Source organism: Symphalangus syndactylus, chromosome X (assembly GCF_028878055.3).
Source record: "Symphalangus syndactylus isolate Jambi chromosome X, NHGRI_mSymSyn1-v2.1_pri, whole genome shotgun sequence".
Lineage (NCBI taxonomy): Eukaryota > Metazoa > Chordata > Mammalia > Primates > Hylobatidae > Symphalangus > Symphalangus syndactylus.
The window spans coordinates 46,694,375-46,713,119 of record NC_072447.2 but is presented as its reverse complement, the minus strand read 5'-3'; the positions used below and the strand labels follow the sequence as shown (position 1 = coordinate 46,713,119).

Sequence of the window (18,745 nt, the reverse complement as noted above, 5' to 3'; positions counted from 1 at the left end):
GGGGGAATACAGAAACCTATCTAACAGTAATGTATTTGTACCTGTAATTTTAACTAATTCATGCAAATTCTATCTGTATAAAATGCAATATATATTTATATATATATGAATATATATAGCGTTTGCATGAATGATTTAAATTTACAGGTACAAATATATATAATATAAACATATATTTAGTTATTTGGTATGTACCTAAGAATAGAATTTTTTAATCATTGGATATATGTATATTTAGTTTTCAAGATATTAACAAAGGGTTTTCCAAAGTTGTATAAATTCAAATTCTCACTAGTAGTAAATGAAAGTACAAACTGCTTCATATCTTCTTGAATACTTGGTTGTCAAACTTTTTAATTTGAGCCTTTCTGGTGACTTTATAATGTCATCTCTCATTTTTCATTTGCATATACTGATGACCAATGAGGCTGAATACTATTTCAGTTGTTATTGGCAATTTGAATGAACTCTTCTGTGAAATGCCTGTTTTTCTACTGGATTTTCTATATTTCTCTTAGTGATTTATTTTAGTTAGTTTAAAATATATATATTCTGGATATTGTTTGTTGTTTATATTACATTTTTCTTTTTGAATGGGCACCTTTTCACTCCGTAATTTTACATCTTTTCATAAACTGAAGTTTAAATTTAACATAGTTCACATCAATATTTTCTGTTATGTTTAGTGTACTTTTGTCCTCAGTTTAAAAATAAAACTCTCTACTTTAAAATTCTGAAGCTATGGTCCTGGGTTGCTATATAGCAACTTTTTGTTTTACCTTTCGTATTACAATCCACCTATTATTACAGGTATGAGAAAGGGATGAATGTCCATTTTTTTCCCGTATAGATCCAACTGAAACAACAAGTTGGCACTGTAGAATATTGAGGAAAGGATGGTCTTATTGCAAAGCTTTTCAAAAAGAACATCCTTTCCTCAATATTCTATGGTGTCATCTTTGACGAAAGTATTATAAATAAAATGCCCATACATGCATGGATCAGTTTATGGAATCTAATCAGTTTTATTTCTCTATTTGCCTATCCTCATGCTAATACCACATTGCTTTTTTTTTTTTTTTTTTTTTTTTTTTTTTTTGAAAAGGAGTCTCGCTCTGTCGCCCAGGCTGGATGGAGTGCAGTGGCACCATCTTGGCTCACTGCAAGCTCCCCATCCCGGGTTCATGCCGTTCTCCTGCCTCAGTCTCCCGAGTAGCTGCGACTACAGGCGCCCACCACCACGCCCGGCAAATTTTTGTATTTTTAGTAGAGACGGGTGTTTCACTGTGTTAGCCAGGATGGTCTCGATCTCCTGACCTTGTGATCCGCCCGCCTCGGCCTCCCAAAATGCTGGGATTACAGGCATGAGCCACCGCACCCAGCCCACGTTGTTTTAATTACCATAGCATTATGATAAATTTTAATATAGTAATATTATTTTTTTGAGATGGAGTTTCGCTGTTTCTGTCCAGGCTGGAGGGCAGCGGCAAGATCTTGGCTCAATGCAACATCCGCCTCCCTGGTTCAAGCAATTCTGCCTCAACCTCCTGAATAGCTGGGTTTACAGGTGCCCACCATCATGCCTGGCTAATTTTTTTGTATTTTGAGTAGAGACAGGGTTTCACCACGTTGGTCAGGCTGGTCTTGAACTCCTGACCTCAGGTGATCTGCCAGCCTTGGCCTGCCAAAGTTTTGGGATTACAGGCATGAGCTACCATGCCCAGCCTGTATCTGGTAATATTGTAAAAGAAAAAATGCACCAGAGAAACAGGCAAGAAAGACTTTATTCAAGACTACTGAAATATGGATCAAGACTATTGCCATAGGGGAGAGAGATGGAAATCATTTCTACTGTAAGAAAGGCAAGGAGACATTTAAACACTGGGGAGAGCTAGTAGAAAACTACTGGAAGATATTAGGGGGGTTGGATGGTGATTAGGCAATTTATGATTGTCAATTGGCACTTAATGAAGTTAGGCTCCTACCATCCCACAGAGACTGGGAGATAGGCGTGCTATCGTTAACAATTACATTTCAAAGAGATGGCTCCTAGGTCCTTGAGAAAGATATTCCCGGATTGTAGAAGATCTACATCTCAAAGAGGCAGAGAATATGCTTATGGTTGCAAGTTTTCCTAAAGTAAGTGCTCTAAGAAAAGAGAGGTCAGGAGCCTACAGTCAAATAAAAACCTGTCTAGAGTTTAGTTACATTAGGTTTGTTTTGGTCAGTTGGTCAATAAAAGCCATTTTATTTTCTCCCTTTTTAAAGATTATCTTGACTACTTTTGGCCATTTCGAGCTCCATATGAATTTTAAGAACAGCTTGTGAACCCCGCCCCCGAAAAGAATCTGCTGTGGTTTTAATTGGATTTCATCTATTCTCTGGATCAACTTGTACAGAATCAACATTTTAATTATATAAAGTCTTTCAATCTATGAATATGGAATAGCCTCTCATTTAGTTAGGCCTTTATTTTCTCTCAATAATGTTTTATAGTTTTTAAAGTAAAGGCTCTTAAACTTTCTCTGAGATTTATTTCTAGGTTTTTTATATTTTTGCTGTTATGAATATATTTTTGAAATTTCATTTTCTATTTGTGCTGATATAAAGAAATACACTTGATTTTTTTTCTTGGTCTTGTATCCAGAGACCATGCTACATCTACTTAATAATTTGGATACATTATCTATAGTCTTATTCAGATGTACATATATAGGTTGTTTTTGAGTAATGACAGTTTTCTTTCTCCCTTTCCAATTATTTTTCATGTTACGAATTTTCCCTGACATATTGTACTGTATACTCTACTACAATGGGAATATTGTGGATATTTATTTCTCAAGTCTCAGAGGCAAGACCTTTAATAAATCATCATTAAGTATGATCTTTCTTGTAGATTTGTTGTAGATACCTTCTGTTCTTAATATTCTAGGAGGTTTTATCATTACTGGATGCCAAATTTTATCATATATTTTTCCAGAATCACTTGAGATGGTCATATTTTTCTTCTTTATTCTGCTATATGTCAAATCACATTGCTCAGTTTTCTAAGAAAGCCTTTCTTCCTGAAATAAACTAAACCTTGATAAGACGTATAATCTTTTTTGTGTATTGCTAGATTTTCTTTGATTCATAGTTTTTTCTTTATGTCCATGAAAGTGGTTGGCCTGTTATTTTCCCTTCTTGTAATATGCTTGCTAGGTTTAAGTTCCTGATTATGCAGGCTTGGGAACTTGCTTCATAACTGGAATGTGCAAATGGGAAATTTTTTAATTAAATTTTTAGGTATTTAATACACGTAAAATTGTCCATTTTTAAATGGAATTTCAAAATTTCGTTTTTCCAGATTTTCCATTTTGGAGTCACCTCGAATCATTTGTGTCTTTCTAGGAACTGGTCTATTGCATCTAAAATTACAGATGTATTCAGATAAAGTTCTGTTTAGTCCCTACGGTATTTAATAATATTTTATTAGCTACCATTGTTTGAAATTGAAAAAAATGTGACATGAACTAAGAATTTCTAACTCTCTAGAGAAAGCAAATGATTTGATGATCCTTTGTCTGTTTTTCTACTTAGTAACCAGAGCAGGAGTCAAGTTGTCCTGTTCTCTCTAGCACAGGCTCTTCATTTAGCCACAGTCCTCATTACCACCCATTCTCTTACACCTACATTATCTTATGCATTTTATTAGGTATGTACGTTAGAATGTGTGATTTCTTGTGGACGAAAAGTTGTGATGTCAAGAGTTGGCATGAGACATAGAGGGATATTTATCTTCTATGCACTTACTTTCTTATTTATTTATTATTATTATTATGCTTTAAGTTTTAGGGTACATGTGCACAGTGTGCAGGGTTGTTACATACGTATCCATGTGCCATGTTGCTGTACTGCACCCATTAACTCGTCATTTAGCATTAGGTATATCTCCTAATGCTGTCCCTACCCCCTCCCCCAACCCCACAACAGTCCTCGGAGTGTGATGTTCCCCTTCCTGTGTCCATGAGTTCTCATTGTTCAATTCCCACCTATGAGTGAGAACATGCGGTGTTTGGTTTTTTGTCCTTGCGATAGTTTACTGAGAATGATGGTTTCCAGTTTCATCCATGTCCCTACAAAGGACATGAACTCATCCTTTTTTATGGCTGCATAGTATTCCATGGTGTATATGTGCCACATTTTCTGAATCCAGTCTATCGTTGTTGGACATTTGGGTTGGTTCCAAGTCTTTGCTATTGTGAATAGTGCCGCAATAAACATACGTGTGCATGTGTCTTTATAACAGCATGATTTATAGTCCTTCGGGTATATACCCAGTAATGGGATGGCTGGGTCAAATGGTATTTCTAGTTCTAGATCCCTGAGGAATCGCCACACTGACTTCCACAATGGTTGAACTAGTTTACAGTCCCACCAACAATGTAAAAGTGTTCCTATTTCTCCACATCCTCTCCAGCACCTGTTGTTTCCTGACTTTTTAATGATGGCCATTCTAACTGGTGTGAGATGGTATCTCACTGTGGTTTTGATTTGCATTTCTCTGATGGCCAGTGATGATGAGCATTTTTTCATGTGTGTTTTGGCTGCATAAATGTCTTCTTTTGAGAAGTGTCTGTTCATGTCCTTGCCCACTTTTTGATGGGGTTGTTTGTTTTATTCTTGTAAATTTGTTTGAGTTCATTGTAGATTCTGGATATTAGCCCTTTGTCAGATGAGTAGGTTGCGAAAATTTTCTCCCATTGTGTAGGTTGCCTGTTCACTCTGATGGTAGTTCCTTTTGCTGTTCAGAAGCTCTTTAGTTTAATTAGATCCCATTTGTCAATTTTGACTTTTGTTGCCATTGCTTTTGGTGTTTTAGACATGAAGTCCTTGCCCATGTCTATGTCCTGAATGGTATTGCCTAGGTTTTCTTCTAGGGTTTTTAAGGTTTTAGGTCTAACATGTAAGTCTTTAATCCATCTTGAATTAATTTTTGTATAAGTTGTAAGGAAGGGATCCAGTTTCAGCTTTCTACACATGGCTAGCCAGTTTTCCCAGCACCATTTATTAAATAGGGAATCCTTTCCCCATTGCTTGTTTTTGTCAGGTTTGTCAAAGATCAGTTTGTTGTAGATATGTGGCATTATTTCTGAGGGCTCTGGTCTGATCCATTGATCTATATCTCTGTTGTGGTACCAGTACCATGCTGTTTTGGTTACTGTAGCCTTGTAGTATAGTTTGAAGTCAGATAGTGTGATGCCTCCAGCTTTGTTCTTTTGGCTTAGGATTGACTTGGCACCGCGGGCTCTTTTTTGGTTCCATATGAACTTTAAAGTAGTTTTTTCCAATTCTGTGAAGAAAGTCATTGGTAGCTTGATGGGGATGGCATTGAATCTATAAATTACCTTGGGCAGTATGGCCATTTTCACGATATTGATTCTTCCAACCCATGAGCATGGAATGTTCTTCCATTTGTTTGTATCCTCTTTTATTTCATTGAGCAGTGGTTTGTAGTTCTCCTTGAAGAGATCCTTTACGTCCCTTGTAAGTTGGATTCCTAGGTATTTTATTCTCTTTGAAGCAATTGTGAATGGGAGTTCACTCATGATTTGGCTCTCTGTCTGTGATTGGTGTACAAGAATGCTTGTGATTTTTGTACATTGATTTAATCATAAGAGCTGTCTATGACAAACCCACAGCCAATATCATACTGAATGGGCAAAAACTGGAAGCATTCCCTTTGAAAACTGGCACAAGACAGGGATACCCTCTCTCACCACTCCTATTCAACGTAGTGCTGGAAGTTCTGGCCATGGCAATCAGGCAGGAGAAGGAAATCAAGGGTATTCAATTAGGAAAAGAGGAAGTCAAATTGTCCCTGTTTGCAGTTGATATGATTGTATATCTAGAAAACCCCATTGTGTCAGCCCAAAATCTCCTTAAGCTGATAAGCAACTTCAGCACTTACTTTCAAATAAGATACCTATTGGATCCCGGGCTCAGTGGCTCATGCCTGCAATCCCAGCACTTTGGGAGGACAAGGCGGGCAGATCACTTGAGGTCAGGAGTTTGAGACAAGACTGGCCAACATGGTGAAACCCCATCTCTACTAAAATACAAAAAAGAGCCAGGTGTGGTGTCTCACACCTGTAATCCCAGCTACTTGGGAAACTGAGGCACAAGAATCCCTTGAACTTGGGAGGTGGAGGTTGCAGTGAGCCGAGATCGTGCCACTGCTGTCCAGCCTTGGGGACAGAGAAAGATTCTGTCTCAAAAACAGAAAAAGAAAAAAAGAATACCTATTGGAATATGGCCCTGTTGTTAAAAATGTAAAGGTAAAAGATTTTCAACTCTTGTATAAAACATAAGCTTTATCAATTATAGAAAAAATGCAAAAAGATTATAATTCATTGTCCTTCTAAAATGTTTCACTGTGTTCTATATTAAAATTCTATCATGTTCCAGATTTATCACGTCTTGAATAAAGTCTGATTTTTTTATCGACTGAGCTCTAAATCCTTACTGTCACAAGCATCTCTGTAATTCATCACAGATTTACGAGCACTTTCACATTTATTGATCTAGCTGACCCTAGCAGTTACCTGGCTAGGAGAGTCTGTACTATTATCTCCATTTCACTGGTGAGAAAACTAAAGTACAGCAAGATTGGGTTTGTTCACAGATGTTACAAAGTTGGGTAACAGTAGAACTGAAGTGAGAATGCAGGAAGTTTATACTTTATGTAATGGTTAGCAGATTCAAGGATCCAAAAAGATGATTCTAAGACAGAAATTGGGGGGGAAGCCACCTATTGATAACTACAGTAGTAGTATTCAGCTTTGGGATATTTGTGCAAGATATTAACCTCAAAGGTAAGTAGCCCACCTCAAGGAGCTCAGAGTCTGCGAGTTACAAAACAATAAGGAAGAGGAAACGTCAAGCTACCAAGGAATGCCTGGGAATGTGATGAGTGCTGGAAAGAAGATTGTTATGTTGGAATGCTCCTTAGAACTCCTGCTCTTTATCTTCTGGAATGCTTCCAGTTGAATAGACTGGTGGGAGCTGGAGAGTACAGAGTTTATTAAGCTGCCAAAAAAAAAAAAAAAACATTAAAAAAATCCTGCAAAGAATAATAGCAGTGACAACAAGAAAAGACTTTTCCAGATTTATTCATTAGCACTTTGTATACTCATACAAATAAATAATATATGAAACTGACTGAAATATCGTAGAGAAGAACTTGCTTCTTCAAGTTAAAATCTCACTACACTTTCAGCACAATCGCAAAGGCAGAATTTAATTAACAAATCAGTCATATTTACCTTTTAGAAATAAGTCCTGGCGAAGGCCACATGTTCTTATTCTGGAAGTGCAAGTATTTGCTGACGTTTTATGATTAAACAAATATAGAGTTACAATGTCAAATGTTTTTGAATCAAATTATAACATTAAGCTTCAAATCCTTTTCAAGCAGATTAGATTAAATGTTAAATCTAGTCAAACTTCTGCTAAAACAAAATATGAAAAGACTCCAAAGGCATTCAGCATCTGGATATCTCACTGTAGGTTGTGTAGCACAAATTGGAAGGCATATCTTTTATAATGAATGCCCTACTGAGTGAATACCATTATGAATGAGCATGAACTTGTAGCCAAATGGATCTGAGGTCAAATCCCAGACCCTCAGTACTGTGGCTTCTGTGACCTCTGACAAGTTACTTAACCTATCTGTCAGTTTCCTCATCTGTAACCTGCCCCTTTGGAAGTGACAGCTAAAAATTCCTTGAGTTCAGACAGGAGATTATTACAGGATCATTTAGATAGAAGTAAGAATTATACTTTTGAAAAAACTTCCAGTAATTGTTTCATAACTCATCAAAATAGGTTTATCTGCCCTATACCATATGTTAGACAGTGAAGATATAAGGTACACCATTTTATAGTATGGTGCTTCAGTTAAGTTTGTAGAAACGTGTAAAACTGAGAACCAAGTCATACCCTTGGCTAAACACTATTCAGTTGGACTCTGCCACATTTCTGCCTCATAACGGATTTTTGTTTTTTTCAATGGTTTTTGATGTGATTTTAACAACAGTGAGATTAAGTTGCTTATACTTTTTAACTGCGTAGTTGTTGTTAAAGAGGAAAGTCAAGAAATAAGTGATTTTCAGAGGGCTCATTACACATACGATTCATCTAGCGGAGGAGTGTATTATAGGGTCTTAACCTGCAATAAAATAAGATGGGTTGTTTTCTGCCTCCCTCTTTCATAAAGCCCCATTGCTGATGCATTGTGTGGTCCATGGCACATAATTGTTTCCACCTTAGTGGATATACGCCTGTGAACACTCTATCTCTTAATGCCAGTACTGATGGGCACACTTTAGGTTTCATATTCTATCCCTGGCTCCAAGAAATTCAAGGGTTACCATGCTTAAGATTTACCTCCCAGGCTTGTCAAATTTTCCTCAGTTACCTTTATCCAAATGTTCTTTTAGTAGCCATTTTTCACTTTTGAATTGAAATAGCAACTCAACCAAACAAAGGAATTCAGATGAGAAATGTCCTTGGCACGTACAACAATATGACACGTAAATTAACTGGGAGGAAAAAAATCCTCCCCATTGTGGATCTGAGCCTGGACGGTAATGGAGTTGTGATTTAGTCCATGAGAATGTTAGAAGAAGTGAGCTGACCTTTAGCTTCACTTACTGCTGAGACAAAATGAGAACATAAAGAAAAATTAACTTCTTTTACCATTTTGTGAGCCTTTATAATTCATTGGTTTTACATTTATGTGTATAATGTTTAGCTCTATAAAAATATGCATTATTGCTAAAAGCTCAAGGGATTCCTATACGTAAATCGAAACTCAGAGAAACACTGAGTTGAAGTTACATATTTTTTTTTTCTCTAGAGAAGAGGTTTCTAATCCTAATACAGTGGTTCTTTAAAAAATATCTGTATTAGCCCCATTTTATCCAATTTCTTACACTTGTCTAACAATTTTGTTATAGCCATTCAGGCAATGGTAGGAACCAGCATCTTTGAGTGATTCCAGAGCTGAGGGATATAGTCTTCCAATTGCTTTGTTTCATTCTTTGTAATTCAAATTAAGGCCAATATTTCTAAGCAATAAATAGGTAAATCCATAAATTTAAAGCACTTTGTGTACATCTATTTATACTTGTGCATAGAGCATCACAAAAATGTATGGGCAGCTGTGTACAGCATATGAGCAAGTAATTTCTAATTCACTTTTCTGCTTACACTGAGATCAGTGGATAGCACTATGCCCGCATTGCTACAGAAGTGACTTCGATTCAATTCACTGAGTCTTTTCTAAGAGTAATATAGGTTTAAGCAATAGAATATGTTACTAAAGGATATGTATTCATGCTGTCTTGTGTTAGAAACCTTTAAAGAGTATACTTGAAGACTAAACATTTATTTGTAAAGATTTAATGGGTGCCTTTCTGGAGTGAATACAGGAAAATAGATGACCCTTGGCAGTTCTTAGATTTGATGTAAGAACTATGATCAAGCAAAATGTAAGTAACGACCAACTCTTAAATAACTTGTTTCAAGTTAATAATACTTTCCCATACATACTCTTGTTTAATATTTGCAATTCTTTAAGGGGTTGGTATTATTATTTTCTTCGACAGACATTTAGCCATGTATTTCTTGAAAAAGAATCCATCTATCTTAAATGTCTTTTGTATTACTCCTTTGTGAGGGCTATCGTTAAAAAATAACATGAACTGGTGGCTTAAACTATGAAAACTTATTTTCTCACCATTCTGGGGGCCAGAAGTTCAAGACCAAGGTACCGGCAAGGATCGGTCTCTTGTGAGGCCCCTCTTGTTGGATTGCAGATGAATGCCTTGTTCCTGCATCCTCACGTGGTCTCTCCTCTGTGTTGCAGACATCCCTGGTGTTTTGCTGTGTCCAAATTTCCTCTTCTCATCAGGATATCCATCATATTGGAACAGAGTAACCCTAATAGACTCATTGTAACTTAATGGTCTATTTATAGGCACTATCTCCAAATATGGGCACATGATGATGTAGTAGGTGGGGCATAGGGCTTCAACATGGATTTCACGGGACACAATTCAGCCCGTAACATCTTCTCTTATTATTTGGCATATCCAGATACTTGGTACATATTTGTTTTATAATAAATTCATGACCAATGAATGAATGCATTGATGGCTATCATTAACTGTAAGCTGAATATTAGCTAAATCATAAACTTGCTACAATAAATTATCAAAATGATCTATAATATTATTTGGATACAAAGGACACTTTTAGTGGCATTTTTTAAATAGTTGTCTTAAATAGCTTGCCTGTGTACCTAACAGTGTTTAATTACAGCAATCCCTCCCTCTCTCCCTTATCCATGGTTTTGCTCTCCTTGCCTTCAATTACTTGCAGTCAACCATGATCAGAAAATATTAAATGAAAAATTCCAGAAATAAACAATTCATAAATTTTAAATTCCATGCTGTTTTGAGTAGCATGATGAAATCTTGTGCCATCCCACCTCTGTCTTACCCAGGACTGAATCACCCCTTTGTCCAGCGTCTTCATGCTGTCCTTGTTACCCACCCATTACTCAGTACCTGTCTAGGTTCTTAGAACCACTGTCATGATATCGCAGTGCTTGTGTTCAAGTCACCCTTCTTTTACTTAGTCATGGCCCCAAAGCGCAAGAGTAGTTATGTTGGCAGTTCAAATATGCCAAAAAAAACCTGTGAAGGGTTTTCTTTATGTGAAAAGGTGACAGTTCCCAACTTAATAAGGCAAGAAAAAAATTGTATGCTGGGGTTGCTCAAAATCTGCGGTAAGAACAAATCTTCTATCCGTGAAATTGTGAAGAAAGAAAAATAAATTCACAAGTACTGTATATAGGGTTTTTTACTACCTGCATATTTAGGCATCCACCTGAGGATTTTGGAGCATATCCCCTTATGGATAAAGAACTACTATATTAGTTTTTTGTGACTCATGCAATGAATAATACTGCAGTATTAAATGCATCACATTAGTACATCTCAGAATTTCAATAAATTTGAAAATATTATGCAACCTGGAATAGGGGATCTTTATTTGGATTTGTATTCCCACTAAAATTAATAAATTACACATTTCCACCTATGGGATTAGAAGCTTAAAATGCTGCTTCAGTGGATACTATATGTCTTGTAGCACTAGAGAGAAGATGCTATATATACTTGAAAGTATTTTGTTTATGAATATGATGCTATAGCTTGAGTTTGTCCCTTCTTCCCTTGACTGTCTTCTTCACTGGAGTTGATGGGCTACAATAAATTTCCCACATTTTGACTTTGTAGATCTGCATCATCACATCAGGCAGATGGTGTAGTTTATACTTAAGAGATAAGATTTTCTCCATTTGAAGCTTTTTTCTCCCACAACTCATCTATTAACCAGTTTGTTACGTGCCATTTTACGTGATACGTACTGACAGGGTCACTAGGAAGTTCACTAAAAAAATTCAAGTATGTTTAGGAAAAACCTACATATACTCCTTCGTAATAATTAGATGGTTGAAGTTATTGAATTCATTGATTTAAGCTCGCACATTTGCTGTTGGTATCTCACATCACTGTTTGAGCGCCTTGGCTTTTATTGTAAACATAATTCAATGTAAGTTGAGTAGAAAGTGAAACTACAAAAAATACAGTTACATTATGCTGAAAGCAATAACATTGATATTTATGAAGAAAAACTGAAAACTCACTTATGATTGAGCTGCATATAAGTACATGATGATTTTAATACTGTGGGAAAATGTTGACTGCCTTCTGTTTACCCATGCGTGTATTTTTTTAAAGTGGTGGTAGATTAAACAATTTAAGAAACGTGACTCTCCAAGTCACTTAGAAATAGGTGGATTAGGGCCAGGTACAGTGGCTCATGCCTGTAATCCCAGCACTTTGGGAGGCCGAGGTAGGTGGATCACCTGAGGTCAGGAGTTCGAGACCAGCCTGGCCAAGATGTCAAAACCCCGTCTCTACTAAAAATACAAAAATTAGCCAGACATGGTGGTGGATGCCTATAATCTCAGCTACTGGGGAGGCTGAGGCAGCAGAATTGCCTGAACCCAGGAGGTGGAGATTGCAGTGAGCTGAGATAGTGCCATTGCACTCCAGCCTGGGTGACAGGAGCGAAACTCTGTCCCCCCAAAAAAAAAAAAAAAATAGGTGGATTATTTTCATGATGCTAATTTCATTTGCATTGTTTAAATCGTGTGTTAATATCCTCTAGATGGGTTAATACACATATATAGTATAAAGTAACAGAAATTATGAGACTTATTTTAGACATTGAATAGATTTTTCAAAAATATGAGTTATAAACACTTTTCTAGCTCTAATTCTATATAAAATAAAGCACGTCAATATTTTATGATTTCTAGCTTTAAAGGTCCAATATATATGAGAAAATAAGTTTCTTATGTGAAAAAGTCACAAAAAGTTGAAAATTTAGGCTTTGAAGTGCATCATAATGAGGTTGAGCTAAATGCCAATTTTTAAATGCTTCCTTTGCATAGAAAGCATCACAATATGTGTTTTCCTTCCCAAAATCATTGATAGTTGGTTTATGTTACATATTAAAATAGTGTGTGTTCTTAGACATTAGTGACATGTTAATGATATAGTAGTTTTTACTCAGGGGTTATTAGTTTTCTCACTAGAGTAGTTTAGAAACAGAAAATTTTAATACTTTTGTAATAATTGAGAAAATTGAAAAATCTACATAGGAGTAGAGTTTAAATTACTAAGAATTTTCTTCTACAATCCAAATGGTAGGCAATTCTCATTATGCAAGATTGCTTCAATTAAGAGTCTTTTGAGGCATTCTATTTAGTAGTTAGACTTTTATTCTTTAGGTTGTATTTTCAAACCTAAGGAAGATACACCTTTTACTTGTTCTCACTGCAAAATCCTCTCTATATGTATGTCTTTGTTATCTTACATTTGCTATGGAGCCATTTTATATAGTGGTATAATAACCACTTCATATTGCTTGTATCTTTGCTTTTATATGAACGGTAGAAGACTTGGTGAGATACAGACAAATAAGTCACACCACTTATTTAAATGTAAGCAGATCAGGAAGAGTGTCCTTTCCAACTTCTAGCATATATAGGAGACTGAGATACTTTGGCAAATTATTCATGCCATTTTTAATAAAACGTTGTTACCAATTGTTTGCTGATGCTGTGGTTGATTGTCTCTTCCCCAGGTATTGGGAGATCGATGGGCAAACATCTGTAGGTGGACAGAAGACCGCTGGGTTCTTTTACAAGACATCCTTCTCAAATGGCAACGACTTACTGAAGAACAGGTGAGTCATGTGTGAGAAACTAGCTGTAAAAGACATGGGGGGATATTAAATTGGAAAAGTAAAGATTTATGTTTATTTATTCCTTGGAATCCTTTAATGTCTTGCAGTGCCTTTTTAGTGCATGGCTTTCAGAAAAAGAAGATGCAGTGAACAAGATTCACACAACTGGCTTTAAAGATCAAAATGAAATGTTATCAAGTCTTCAAAAACTGGCCGTATGTACTTTCTAGCTTTTAATGGTCTTATAAAAACCCGTACTGTATATTATCACTATTATTTAGTCTCTTCTATGCTATTGAATATTAAATGTTTGTTTTTGCTTGGATCATAGATTATTCAAAGATGTCATATTGCTACTTTTCTGAATTAAAGTGGGAAAAAACTATAAGTGGATTTTCAACTTTGTTTTTCAAAGTTGTACTCTTGATAAAACATAGCATAGCAGAATAAGACTTCAATTAAAATTAATAAAGTAATACTAAGAAATGTTTGTGAGCCTTTCATGAAGTTCTAAGCAGCATAGTTCTAAAAAAATAGACTAAAATTGATTCTCAGAATAATATGTGAGAGATAAAAGCGACGATTATCCTGACATTTATGGAGGTTAACCTTAGTTTATTATAAAGGGGTACCTGAGACTGGGACTGGGTGACTTATTAAAGTAAAGAGGTTTAACTGACTCATGGTTCTGCAGGCTGTATAAGAAGCATGACACCAGCATCTGCTCCTGGTAAGGGCCTCAGGAAGCTTACAATCATGGCAGAAGGAGAGGGGGAGCCAGTGTATATCAGATTGCAAGAGTGGAAACAAAAGAGATAAGAGGAATGTCCCAGACTCTTTTAAACAACCAGATTTCATGTGAACTAACTGAATGAGAAGTGACTCATCATGAAAGGGATGGTGCTAAGCCATTCATTAGACATCCGCCCTCATGAGCCAATCACCTCCCACCAGGCCCTACCTCCAACACTGGGAATCACATTTCAACATGAGGTTTAGAGAACAGAGATCCAAACAGTGTCACCTAGTTTTTCAGGCAAAAAAAATTAAAGCCAATCAAATGACTTTGATTATAAATACCTCGAGTGTTTTGAGAGATGAGATTTCTTTGGCAATAAATGGATTTCAGAAAAGCCTTCATTGAAACATTTGGTTTCAGCAGGAATTTCCAAGATAAAAAAAAAAAAAAACTTGAAAGTTTCTCTTACTCTGTGAATTTTATCATTTCTAGTAAAAGAGGCCAGTCTGATACTACGAGCATAATTTTTCGAGTGAAATATTGTATATTATGATTTCTTAAAATTTTTGATAGATTCGATTAAATGTTCATTTGATACGAACTTTTAGAAAACAAAATGGTTGTAAGTAGTGTTTCATAATTTCACCTGAGTGAATCAATTTATATCTGTATTGATATTATGTATTCTACTTCATAATAATTAAATCATTTCTAAACTTAGGTAAATTTTTCCATTTATTTTAAATATGTACCATTTTACCAGATATTTATTTGTTTCATACATTTTTTTTTTTGCTCCATAAATGCTAACCCTCATTGGTCTTTTAATTTAAAATAGATTCACTTATGTATTACTTGTTACTACAAGGTAGCTTATTATTGATAAGAAATTATTGCTCAAAGAATATAGACTTAATTAAGTGATGTGACTGCCGAAAATAGAGTTCAGAAAAGTAACCTGTATATGTTTCGAAACACGAGTGCAAAAATATCAGCCGTATTTGTAGTTTTGGCCTGCAGCTGACGGGGAGCCATTGAGAGTTTGCAAAAGAATCATATTTGCATTTTTGTAATACTTTTTGGTAGGAAGATGTTTGATGGTACGAGGACTAATCGGAAGACCTGAACTAAGTAGCATTGGGTATTAAGATAAGGAGAGAAACATTAGAATGTTAAGATGTGATGAATGAAAGTTGTGATAAGAGGCAGAAGTTTGAAATGGTTCCTAGACATTTCATTTGGGTGACTGGGTTCCTAGGAGGGTTACTAGCGCTAATAGGAGAATAGAAGAGGAATTGCTGGAATGGCAAGAATGATAATTATTTCAGTTTTGGATATATTCAGTATAAAATGTCTTTGAGACATCTAAGTTAAAAATCCTTTCCATTAGTCAGTTGGTTTACACACCTAGAATCTCAGAAAAGGGTTCATGACTAGTTATTGATTCAGAAGCAGTCAAAATGCTTCTGAGGGATTGTGTAGAGTGACACATTAAGTGAAACGAATAGATTTCACGGGGGGAATGTCTACAATCAAGGAGTAGACAGAGGACAAGATGTCGACCAAAAGATTAAGCAGATACCACGAGGGGAAAGTGGTGCATAAAAGTGAGGAGAATAAATATTTCAAAAAAGTAGGAAGTGGTACACACTGTCACATGCCACAGAGAGGAGAGGATACATTCATGATGGATACTATCATATCTAGAGGAATGGATGCATGGATTACATCTCCTTAAAGCAGAATATTCCTTACAAACATTGTTCTTCTCAGGCAAAATATGAATCCTTTCAGTAAATAAGTGTGTGACCACTGATTATCAAAATGCAGTCATGCCCTCTGATTAGGAGCCAAGGTATATTGCTAGTTAAATACAGAACCATGTGCTTCAGACAGTCAGTCATAACAGTGATAGTCATATTTTGTGTGTTGAAAAAGTCACAAGCCTGCCCAGATTCAAGGAAAAGGAGTTAGATTTCATTTTCTCATGGAGAAGCACCAGGGTGAAGTTATAGCAAAGCATCTGAGATGAGGATATTTTACAGCCATCTTTGGAAAGTACCACATGCTAGAATAGTACAGTTATTTTACATGATGATAAATTCCAAATCTTAATATCTATTGAAAGTTCCTGCATATATTGTTGACTAGATTTACCAAGAAAGTTGGTATTTATTTATCAAGAAAGTTGTTCTTAGGAAGCCACAAACTGACAAAATCCAAATATGTTAAAGCTAGATGAGATTTTGCATCTCATCTAATGTTTCTTCAATCTAGTTTCACATCTAAAGTTCATTAGGACCAGCTACTCAAGTTATTTCCAAGAGAAAACCAAGATCAAGAAAAAACACAGGACCTGTATCTTACATCATTAGTATCAGACTTAAAATGAACACTTAGACATCCAGACTCAGGTCCAGGCCTTTCAATCTATTTCAGTACTCCTCGTATCAGTTGATTCCTTGGAAAAAATAACTGCAACTGAGATGTGTCATGTCTAACAATAATGTGCCTCTATGTTAACATTTTTGTGAGCAGAAATCTTGGCTAGCCTCAGGGCCATAAAAATGCTCTTTTAACAAAGTCTCAATAATTTTCCAATAGGATTAAAATTTGTATTATGTCACCTTGCTTGTGAACAAAGAGAAAATATGTTTTCTATAGGTCTTGTTATTTGATAGTTTAAGCCAATTAACAAAACCTGACAGCTGGTCTAGAATTTGAGGTAAAATTCCCCTGCTGACTCAGGCAGTGAATAAGAATTTAATGTTCATTAAAATATGTCACAATCTGAGACCCAAAACAGGTACCATCTGTCACCAGTTTTCAGTACATGTCTCGGTATAGGTACACTGTGCTAAACTCTCTTTTCTTTACAATAAGTGCATTTGTTTTGAAATACTATCACTAATATCCCATGGGATTGTGTCCTCCTTACCATTGGGGTGGGAGGTGGTGATTATGACGTTTAATTTGCTCTAGATCTTTGGGATTCATATCCAAATCATGTAGATGTATTATTTTTTACAATCAAAACTGATTTCAGTTTTAAACTGATTTGGCATCAGGGAGAAAAATGAAGGGAAAGAAGAAACAGTAGCTTTTATGAGGTGAATTATAAGACTTGTAGAATCATGTAAATTATCATGGGAAGATCCAAGTCAAGAAGAAACCTGTTTTTCAGTAAATGTATTGCTGCTGTGGGGACTGTTGGTGTTTTCCAGGGAAGGACAGCTCTGGGGAAGCAGGGTGATCCATGAGAGTATGGTATATAAGGGCTACAGAAGTACTTGAGAATTGAAGATACTCTCAAATGGCTGTGGGATCAAAGGACATGGATGAAGTGCTTATGGTAACTGAGCAAGTTCCTCTTGGCAGTGCTGTTTGACTTGCTACCTTTACCTAAACTCTTGAGATGGCCCTAAAATAATTAATTCAGACAGAATCAATGCTTCTCAAAATGTGTTCCCCCGACCAGCAGCATCAGTATGAAGGAAATTTGTTAGGAATGCACATTGTTAGGCCATCTTCTGACCTACTGATTTAGAAACTCTAGAAGTAGAGCCTAGTCATCTGCATTCTAACAAGCTTTCAGGTAATTCTGATATTCTTTCAAGATGAGAACCTCTGTAATAGATCAACCTCCCAAAGTATAATTGGTGATTAGAATGAATTGGAGCACATCTTACATATAGATAAGTAACTACACATAATATAGGTGGAAAACTCAATTTTGCCAATATAGGAGAAATTGTCTTGGCATTATTCTCTTATGCATATTCCTGATGAGAGTGAGGTGAGGGTTTCCTGGGCCTTTTGAAAGGAGACATTATCTTTTCACTTCAAATCATCTTGAACAACTTATCTGTCCCTTCTCCATCTCCACTACTGACCCAGTCCGATTTATTGACTGTACCTTCCTCCCTACCTTGGAGGTAGGTCTACATTCCTGGCTTCTATAAAAATAAAATCTATTTATTCTTTTACTATCCCAGCTGGCCTTTTCTTGTACACATTTTCTGGATCTTCCTTTTGCCACCTGAATTTTCTAGAGCACTGTGGGTCTCTGGCACTCATAGACCTATGGTTAATTATTGATATGTAGAAATACATATTTTATGCAATAATTAGTAACAAATCATAGTTATTTAATATGCACATGTAAGACCTAAGCTTAAAAGAATCGGCTTCAATGTATAGACAGGGCAAGGTAATTCTAATGAATTCTATGATCTCTAATGTATCTGGCACCATCATGGATTTTCTTTCTTTTCCTCCCTCAGTTAATAATCCTGGGGGAGTTCTGGAACTGGGAGATGACTACTGAAAGATAGAAAAAGAGAGAGAAATTGAGACCAAACAACTAATCTGCCATCATCATTTTTGATATTCATATCTAAAATTTACTAGGTAGAAGTCAGGGTTCAGTGTTTTTGTCATATAGACATATAAAAATTCAGTTATTCCATAATCACACAGTATAATTATAACACTGATTTTACTTTACCTTGAGTGCACTTTTCCTAATTGGATTTTTTTTTTTTTTTTTTTTTTTTTTTTTTTTTTTTTTTTTTTTTTTGAGATGGAGTCTTGCTGTGTTGCCCAGCCTGGAGTGCAGTGGTGTGATCTCAGCTCAGGGCA

General features: G+C 35.9%; 1 protein-coding gene across 4 annotated transcripts in view; it reads left to right on the top strand.

The window, feature by feature from the left end:
• Positions 1-18,745, top strand: part of DMD (dystrophin) — a 2,284,432-nt gene that overhangs the window by 773,000 nt on the left and 1,492,687 nt on the right. For all 4 annotated transcript variants that reach the window (XM_063634262.1, XM_063634265.1, XM_063634264.1 and 1 more), the window contains exons 14-15: positions 13,264-13,365; positions 13,473-13,580. In XM_063634262.1, the coding sequence (XP_063490332.1) occupies positions 13,264-13,365; positions 13,473-13,580 (210 nt within the window). The remainder of the gene's footprint in view (positions 1-13,263; positions 13,366-13,472; positions 13,581-18,745) is intronic.